At 39.5% G+C, this 9,788-nt stretch overlaps 1 protein-coding gene across 2 annotated transcripts; it reads right to left on the reverse strand.

The window, feature by feature from the left end:
• Nucleotides 1-2,402: 2,402 nt before the first annotated feature.
• On the reverse strand, nucleotides 2,403-9,116 carry LOC104156798 (chromosome unknown open reading frame, human C6orf62). 2 transcript variants are annotated; one of them, XM_009704272.1, is made up of 5 exons: nucleotides 8,060-9,116; nucleotides 5,954-6,130; nucleotides 5,257-5,379; nucleotides 4,242-4,376; nucleotides 2,403-3,686 (listed from the first exon to the last, which is right to left on the reverse strand). In XM_009704272.1, exons 1-5 carry the CDS (start codon nucleotides 8,186-8,188, stop codon nucleotides 3,561-3,563), a joined length of 690 nt encoding a protein of 229 aa, XP_009702574.1. In that variant the 5' UTR covers nucleotides 8,189-9,116; the 3' UTR covers nucleotides 2,403-3,560. The 2 variants fall into 2 exon arrangements, with proteins under 2 accessions (XP_009702574.1, XP_009702575.1); XM_009704273.1 differs by having other exon boundaries at nucleotides 5,954-6,127; nucleotides 8,060-9,065.
• Between the last annotated feature and the right edge of the window lie 672 nt (nucleotides 9,117-9,788).

The raw sequence follows: 9,788 nt of genomic DNA on the forward strand, positions 1-9,788 counted from the left end.
TATAAGCACTTTTATCAGGTTTTAAAGTAATTTTAAAACTACTATGTTATGCCTTAATGCATTGACAAAAAGATGTGGTCATTCACAAGGACCATAGTGCCTGCCTGTAATGCAGACTGATCCTCTATTTGTTTTGTATTTCGTAAATACAGATCAAGTAGACCTTTCAGAGATTTCATTTTTTAAAAAGGCTCAGAAATGCAAACTGGCAAAATTACCATCTTCCCACCAGCTTTGTTTCTAATAGGCTTAACATTTTGCTATGCAAAAAATCAACTTCTAGCAAGAGATCAATACCGTGATCTAAAGCTTTCAGTGCTCAAAAATTAGTTCGAGTAACCGATTTTCTTCTTTAAGAGAAACACTGCATAATCCCAATGTGTTTCTAGTACCTGACGTATCACTTAACAGGCAATTTTAGGGTAACAAAATAGCTTTTGAGAAGCACGTTATGCTTTGAGACACAGGCGACAAAAGGCATCAACTGCAAACTAGCTACGGGCCTCAATGTTTGGGCAACTCTTGTACAGGCAGTTTTGTTCACCTTATCCTATTTTCAGTAACATTTGTGCAGTGGAAAAAGTCTGAACAGTGAAGGCAAACTATACAGCCATGTACAGGCTATGACATTTAAGAAGTTTCTCCTCGCCATCTGGGAAGCACCTGACACAAGCTTCCTTCCCTTCACCAGACACTTCATTTAGATACAAGAGATTTAACCAGCCTCCATCTACCTAATTTTGCTGCCTCCAGAGTTACCCCTGCCCCATTTGCACTGGCCAAGTTCAAACAACAAATCCTCAAGCAACAGCCTGGTAAAACGCCGATATTCAGGTGAGATATTGAGCGTAATTCAATTCTTGGTATTAGCATAAATCAAAGGAGCCACACAAGCAGTTGACAGCAGGGAGTAACCAAAATTGTCTTATAAAAAAAGCCCTTTTTGTATTTACAAACAGCTCCAGTTTACGCAGTCACAAACTGTGCTTTGTAAACATTAGTTTTGCAAGATCAAATCTACACTTTGAAGTTAAGAAAGCCTACCAAAAAGGCACCAAGCTGGTATCAAGAGGGCCTGAACCCAAAAGCTAGATACTATGAACTGCTTCCATTCACTTCTGAAGGGCATTCTGCTAAAGTTTGCTGAACAACATTCTGAGATTGAACTCGAAGCTCCATTCAGAAAGAGCGGGACAATCTCAAGTTTAAGCTTTTCCCTAAAAAGTCATCCTGTTTAAGTGGAGAAAGAGACACCTTTCAAAGATGCCAAATCATTTAAGAACACACTCTCATACACATCTCTCCCCAAGATTCTCAAGCTCTGAAGCCTGTTGTTCCCCTTTATCTTTTTTTTTTCCATGAGCTACATGATGCAGATAGCTATCAACTCACCCTGATAGCACAGCAAAAGCCTAACGTTTGTTAGCTGGGTAGAATAGACCACATTGCACAAAATTAGCGTTATACAACTACGTTCTCCAAGAAAGCACAGTATTATTCAACGCTGGGATCACTGTCACAAAGAACAAATTATTAGCCGGTGTGCCTTATGCACCCCATGCAAAACTAAAAAAGCTATTAAACTGAACAGGTTGCTCCCTGTAATACAGAGAATTAAAGTTACGGATCATAGCATTGCTGACGCTTAGAAGGCACTGTACACAGCCACTCAAACCAACACCTTGAGGCTTCTTCCATGCATGAATGAAGAAAACTAAAATTCCTAGTGCAAGAACTACTACGTCATTTGCTTTGCTAACCAAGAGAACCATGGCCATATTCTGACTGCTGTGAGATGATGTCCAAAACAGCAAGTTAAGAAGAAACAAAGGGATTGCACTTAGGAGGCAAAATCCAAACTCATGGATCTTGAATGTTCAAGACCCTACAAAACCTCTCTCAAGCTTCATGTGGACACTTGGTGTTATGCCTACAGGCCATTCAAAGAAGGGGCACTTAAAGATCAGAAATTTTAAGAACTATTAGCAGGTATGGTGGTTACTAAACATTCTAGAAAGTCTTAGCATTCTGTACAGCAGCATTTTCAAGATACTTCTTTAACTTACGGCATTCATTAATGTGAATTGCAGCTTTCAGGTGGTGTTTTTCCAGGGTGTTCCAGTTTAACCTGTAGGACCATATGACCAAAGAACTAAAAATATCCACGTACCAACTAAAAATATCTATGTGCCAATACAATAGTAGGCTAGTAATTTGATTATTTCTGGCAGCTGCTTTTCAAAACAAACACATTGCCCACATTTCTAAGAGCACCTTTGCCACTAATCTTTGTTAATACCATTTTACAGCCTGTACATTTTCAGTGTTTGCAATGGGCAACACCATCAAGATGCAAGACACTACTAAAATTGAATTCATAGGATTTCCATAAATAAAACCAGTCATCTTTCACCTAATTTATTTAAGTTCCAATTTTTTCCAATTCCAAACAAAAGCTAAATACAAGTTTTAAACAGGTAAGCACTAGTTTTATCCAAGGGAGCAGGCTTATGCAGTTTTACTCCAGTAAAGTACTCAACCCTTAAGCAGAGCCTTCTTTGTCATCAAAACTATACAGTAGTCTTCCTTTTATCATTGCACAATCTTAAAATATTCCATCAGAACCAACTTTTGACACTCCAAACACTATTTTACATTGGTTTATAATGTCTGTTCCAAAAGAAAAAAACCACAATGGGTTTTCCATAACAAATGTTTTAGAAACCAGTATTTCCTGCACAGTTCACCTGCAAGTTTACAAGTCTCAACTCTCAAGAAAAAATAATCCTCTACCAACATTGTTTCTGCAGCTATTATTTTTACTTTATTTTTAGCTGCTTTAGCAACTTCAGACTCCAGGTCTGCCTCATCTGTATAAATGCATCCAACTCAAAAGAATACCTTCATACAGTTATACAGCAACTTGGGGAAAGAGATCCTAAACGGAAGTGCCAGTAAACTTAGACATGGCCCAGCAAAACAAAAGAGGCAAAAAATGCCTACACATTAAATGAGATGCTTTTTTTTTAAAGAAAGATTTCTTTCCCGCATTTACTCCCTACCATAAAAGCCACTTTTCTGTTCATTAAAATGAATGATAGTGCTCTTTGATACAATCGTTAACAGCAAAGCTGTAAGGCTTTTATACCCGTTACATTCACTTCTCACTCTCCAAATACTGATGGTTAACATTACAGATGTTAGGGGGCATGACCAGCACAAATGGGAACACCACCACAAATGATCACCTTGTGCTTTCTGATACATTTGTTTCAGTGTACAGTCCCTTCATTTCACATTTTAGTAAGATGCTGATGCAGTGCAGAAGCGTGCAGAGCATCCTCTCTTTCACAAGGTCCATGCAGAAAACATCTTAAAAAAAAAATTGTAAAGTTCTGAGATACAAATGACAAAAAAAATCCAGGATGATCAAGTTTCACAATGCATAGTGTTCTGAACATGAGTCCATTTTCTTCTAAATTCTGAAAGAATAAAGTGGTGAGGAAAGTGAAAATCCACTGCTGCATTCTGTGATCTTCCCCATTTTGCTGGCCAGTACCTTACTCCGGCATGTAAGGACAGAGGTGATCCTCTATGGTACCAACCGTCCAGTGAGTGAGCTGCTCCTGTGGCAGGTACAGGCAGATGCTGCATAACTTGAAGATTGTAGCTTTGTTTTTTGGAGTCTAGAGGCAAAGGAAACCCAAAGAAAAGCTATTAAACATGGAAGTTAACTCAAGACTAATAGGCAGACTCCCAGCAGATCCGGCCCAACTATTTGCTTGCTGTTGGTTGTGGAGAAACATCATAGACATTTAAAAGCCGCTATTCGATCTGTATAAACAGCCTGAACTCAAAATCACTCTGTGACCTCTAACGCCTAAAATATTTTCACTATTCTGTTCATTCTTCACTTGAATAATTTCTGTAGTATCACCCAAATTAAGCCAATGTTTTAATTTTTCCCACACACTGTTAAGTCTGTTTTAGAAATTATTTAATTTCTAATACAAGAACATTAAATTAATTCTATGTGAACACATCTGTGGCCCATAGCTAGTTTTTGCATGTGTGTATCCTTATAGCATAAGTTTCCTCTGAAACTGCTGAAATGCAAGCATGAATGCATGATCAATTTTTCTACTTGGGTATTCTGCAGTAAAATCACTGATGTTCCTAGGAAGAGAAAGCATTTTATGGTTAAAACACATTTGTTAAAAAGAGGGACAAGATAAGTTTACCTGCAAGTGCTGTCTGTCAATGAAGAGAAACACTGACTGGTTAGGGTTGTTGACAACAATTCCAGTCTTGTCCTTTCGGCTCAGAACATGCAGAAACTGTTTTTCATAGTCACCGTGATGAAATTCAAACTTGGCCTGCATTGTGTGTGGGAGGGGGAATAAAATATTTATTAAGCTAAAGCTGACATTCAACCAACTAATTTCCTTCAATCTGGGGCTTTACAACCACTTTTATTACTTTCCTTTTCTCATTTACGAAAAACAGAAATTGGGGAACACAGCAACAATGACACACTTGAGTCCTGGCACAATTTAAAGAACTCCCTAGTTTCATTCTGCCAACACTGACATTAGTCATTGCAATGACGTATTAACAATTCAAAGGTGCAATTTTAACTGCATATATAAAACCAGATTTAGCTTGTTGTGGCAGAACACCCCTGTGCATGAACAACACCACATTTCTTCCAATAACTTAATATTATTGCAGAACCAGCACAGAATAGACATATAACACTGTTAAAAACATGAACACAAAAAGCTAAAGCTGGCTACTGAAAAAATAACATAAAATGTCTGAAATTCATTTCAAGGTAAAATTATAATGCAGAAATTCCATCCATCTCAGACCTTCTTCATATAAGAAAATACAGCAACTTGGGATGCTCACAGAACCTTAATGACACCATCATATCTAGACAAAGATTCAGTTGTACCAAGAGCCACATCTAATCCACTTCTACAAATACTAACACGATATATGTATTTATAAATACATGTCATTTGCAAAGGTCCTTCAGACATTTAAATTTTGGAAGTGATAATATAACAGTGCATAAAGACAGGAAGCAGAATTTGGCATTCAAAACATTGAGTGCTTTATTTATAAAAACAGCGTACTTTCTAACATCCACAGAAGTCACATATCTTACCAACTTACTGCTTAAGAGAAGAATACTTATCCTCCCTTCCAGGTCTAAGTTACTTATTGAAGTGAAAAAACAAAACCAAATACCTGAACAGGCCTAAAGGGTTCATCAGATCCCTTCCACCGAGAAAACAGGAGACAGACTATCTTCTCAATATCATTACGAGGCCAAAGAATGAAGTCCATCTCCTGGGTACAGCCGATCACATCCTGTAAGTAGTAAAGTTCTGTACTTACGTTCCCTCCATTAGTCAAAGACACAGATAAGCAACTTATCTATACAGGCACATAATTTAAGGTGGTACTTATTACCCCATTTGTGTAATTTTCCATTTGTGTTATTCATGGGACAACTAAAGTCTTCCCTGCCTTCCACTGAATTTTAGTATCAGCATCCAGTTAATATAAATTCCAGCTTTAAGAAAACATTAGCAAAGACTATCTATCTTCCAATATTCATAAAACAAAACCACCTAGTCATGCAGCAAGAGCTGTTGCAAGAATTTACACGTGCCTACTAAAGGACAAGGATGGCAAGAAGATACAATTCCCAAGGCATATTTGAATAAGACAGATGAAAGGTAAAGCTTGAGCACTAAACAGAATTTCAAAATACATATGCTATTACCCTTCAAACCAGACCCCATAAACACATGCCCGCAGAACCCTCGCGCAGCCGAAGAGTTGAGAAAATAAAAAAAAAAGCAGGATTAGCCTTAAGATTCTCAAAGAAAAGCACAGGTGTTGAAAAACTAAAATTCAGCAAGTGTGAGAGGAACTTTACCCTGCGCATAGACTGGTAGCGGGGTGCATGAAGCTGTACTACATCCTTCTGCAGAAGCTCTAAGGAACTTTCCAAAGAATAGCTGGAATCCCGCACACCTTTCAGGATATTTTCTTCATAATTATTGGTCATGACTGGTATCACTTCAGACACTTCAAAAAGCGCTGACTTTTTCTTCTAAAAAAAAAAAGCACAAGTCACATTAAGATTACAATCCTTTCTAGGCAATTATAGATAACAGTTTATTTCAGAATTTGTGACTTTCTGTTAGCATTCATGTATGAAGTGCACTTCATGTAAGTTAGGACTTGGACACAAACCACCCTAAAATTTACATGCAAAAATGTTATTACTTAAAACAGAATCAGTCCAACAACTTTCTAAGTTGGACATGTTTTTGTAGTCTCCACAGATGCGGATTTACATGCCAATCTTGCAAACATTAAAGCTGTATCTAAACATAAAAGAGAACTGCTTTTTCATGACGTAGAATACATGACTTTGGGCTGACCAAGAGCCCTCTACAAACTTCTCTTTGCAAATCAAGTAACGCTTTTTTTTCCATCTCTGCAATACTTTAATAGCTGGCCTTTTCATAAAAGTGAAGTCTTTTAATGCCGCATTTGGTAGTACTGAGTGGTTAAGATCCAATCTGAAGTTAGCTACAAGTCACAACCTTCTCACAGATGGACCATTTGAATTTACTAATAACTTTTACACTCACTACAAATATTTAAATCTCTCTCAGGCAAAGCCAGAACAAATTCAGGACAAATTCAACAGTTTTTGCTGTCTGTAAAATTGCTTCAAGTTGTATGCCTGCTTCTAACAGCTTTCTTACAGCTCATGAGAAGTCTTGACCTATTTAAGAACTACATGACAGACCACACATAACAGGCAACTATTTGCTGACCAAGCTAGGGACAGCTAAACTCCTGCTTTAAGCAAAGTGGTACTGGAGGGACATCCTCAGTTCACTGTGATACAAGCAAATTTTATAGGATTTAAAACAGGAAATTACAACGAATTTCTACAAAGCAACCAGAAAGTAGTATGAATGCTCCAACTAAAACCATTAGATTTTTTTAGGTGATATGACTTTAATTATTGCCACTGCTTAAACATTCTCTTTATTACTATGAGACAGTACCACGAAATTACATCCCACTATGTCCACCTCTGTTTGCACTAGAGCTGATGAACAAAAGCAAATTGGACTTGGGAATTTTCAGGAAACTTTTCAACTAAAAAAGTTCAAACCACAGGATCTTCATTAAAAACCACGTAACTATTACAGCAAATGAAAAAAACTATACATTGGAGTGGATTAAACAATCCCAGCGCTCATTTACGTGCATTTCCTGCATTATGTACTCTGTTGGCATTTGCCTGTCTCTTCACTTCCTCATCGTTTGTTCACTTACTGTAAGCACCTACTTTTCTTAAAGTACTGTGGGTGGAAACTGTCCTACAATTCTGGGTTTACAGTTAGCTTTAGAAATACCACCAGGCTCCCTACCCTGGCCCAGACGCACAGCGTCCAGCAGCAGACAGATGAGGCAGCCAAGCAAATGAAGACTTCCCTCTTCTCCCTCCTTGCTCCCTCTCAAAATGGTAGCAGCAGTTTCACATACGCCTGCACGCTTGGGCCGTTTCACTATCGCATTTTACAACTCCTCCCTTCCACTGTCAGGTCCTCCCTTCTGCTTCAACCAGATAAACACAGTAACTTTAGCAATCGCTCCAGCCAGGTCTCCCTTTTCAACTCAACTGTTCACAGCCAACAATTATGCAATTCAGACCTCAATCAGGCTTAACGAATTACAGTATTATCTCTGAAAATATTCACCCGATACAGAAGTCACCAAGTAATCATTTAATGAGGCACTGGGACCCTCTGCATTACAAACCTACAAACATACGAAAAGCAAAACGACAAACATGAACTACGTAAATATTATAGCAACTAGTAATTTAAAAAAAAGAAGTCAATGGAATCCATTAAGGATAAACTGCAAGATGCAACCAGGCAGCAAGACTTTGCCCGGCGTAGTTAATGTGCATTGTAACAACCACAGTAAGAGCGAAACATTAAAACCAAGTTACCTTGTCTTTGAACACAAAGGCAATGTACATCTTGAAGTCAAACTGGTCAGCTAAAGATTCTTTTTTCTTTCTAAGCTGAGCACGAAGTCTGTTCAGAGCTTGTTTCTTCCGGGAGTTTGGGTCCCCCATTTTGTAACACAGGTGGTACTAAAGCCTTTGGAAACTGTCGCTAAACTATGGGCACCTTTTCGTAAGACTCAAGTACAACAGAAACAAGTCGTTTAATTCCTGCTAATACGACTGAATAGATAAAACGCTAATGTAACCCAAAACCGCACCTCAGGCAATATTTTACGAGAACGTCGTCGTATCGGAGGGGTCAAGAAACAATCTAAGTAGTTGTCCAGCCATGGCTGGACGAGAGGTTTTACAATAAATCAACAAAAAAGCCCCAAGAATTTTGAAGACAAAAATTTGAAGTTTAGCCGCAGGAATAAGTGGGTAAGAATGAAAAAAAAAAAAAAACAACCCAAATCTTATCACAATTTATGTGTACAATAGAAAGCAACTGGCACAAGCCCAATCCATGGGGGGGTATTTTTGCTCTGCTTACAAAAAAAAAAATGAAGCTGAAATTACAAATTGCGTTTTACCCCAGCCAGATTCATGACTCTACTGATTATTATTCTCAGCTTTCCACTATTGCTATGTTGCCTTTTTTTTTTCTTTAGAATTATTACACTTGGTGGAGAGCAGAGAAAAGGGTGGAAAGGAGGAGTGCACATCCTGGGAGGTATGACAATTCTCTGCCAACAACAACAAAATCAACTACAGACAACACAGCGCTGGTTTGCATGGGAGCAAAGAGAAAAAACAGCGGAGTCATTTCTAACTTCATCCTGCTCATCATCAGGCACATCATTGCCCTGAGGCTACTGCTGCCAAAGAGAAGAGGGATCATGATGGCCATAGACGAGGGGCTGGCAGGGGTTCAAGGGACAGGATTATCTCATCTAGAGACTAAAACCCAAATCAGTGCCCCAAACCCGGGCTCCTCACCAGTGGGAGAGCCCTACATCCCCCAACACCCTCACACGCTCCCTGGGCTGCTGACCCCCGGGGGATCCTTCTCTCTCTGCCGCTGCTGTGCTCCACAGCGAGCACGGTTAGCCGAGGCTGTGCATGGCCAACGCTTTTTGCTTCTCCTTAGGCCTCTCTCCACACAAGACGGCCGAGGCTGCAGCGGGCGGCCTGTGCCCAGGGCAGCGGGACACCCACAGTAGCACGGCGTCTCCCCTCTCACTTCATGGTCACGACTTTGAAAACATGGAGAGTTTAGCTCCTGCTTTTCTCACAAAAGAGGTTTTCGGTGTCAAAATTTTTTTTTTTTTTTCCAAATTGCAAGTCTAGGTTGCAATTTTAAACCTCTAAAACACCCTCCCCCCCAAAAAAGCAAATCCCCAATTATCAGGTTATTTTCTTCCTCTCTCCAGACATTTTTCCCCCCCAGGTGTTTGATTAGTCGGGGTTAAAAGTTTTTAGGTTAGCAAATTCGTCGGACCAGGTTAAGAGGGGGAAAAGTATTCCCCCCTCCCTTCTCTCTTGACAAAAAGAAAAAAAGAAAGAAAAACAAAAAAAGGAACCCCTCCCAAAACTTCCCCCCCACTTAAGCAAGAGACTGAGAGACTCAGACAAGAGACCGAGACCGTGGCTCGCTCGCTACCCGCAGCCGGCGGGCGCAGGAGGAGCAGTGGAGGCGGCGGCGCTGCTAGCAGCACGGAGAGGAGCC

Source organism: Cariama cristata, unplaced genomic scaffold (assembly GCF_000690535.1).
Source record: "Cariama cristata isolate BGI_N322 unplaced genomic scaffold, ASM69053v1 scaffold7357, whole genome shotgun sequence".
Lineage (NCBI taxonomy): Eukaryota > Metazoa > Chordata > Aves > Cariamiformes > Cariamidae > Cariama > Cariama cristata.

Bases quoted from the DNA above. Each gene is read 5' to 3' on its own strand.
- LOC104156798 (XM_009704272.1), bottom strand. From the start codon at position 8,188: ATGGGGGACCCAAACTCCCGGAAGAAACAAGCTCTGAACAGACTTCGT. The intron at 6,131-8,059 runs GTAACTTGGTTT...TTTTTTTTTTAG, and splicing joins CCTTTGTGTTCAAAGACAAG to AAGAAAAAGTCAGCGCTTTT. The intron at 4,377-5,256 runs GTATTTGGTTTT...CACACAATGCAG, and splicing joins AACCCTTTAGGCCTGTTCAG to GCCAAGTTTGAATTTCATCA.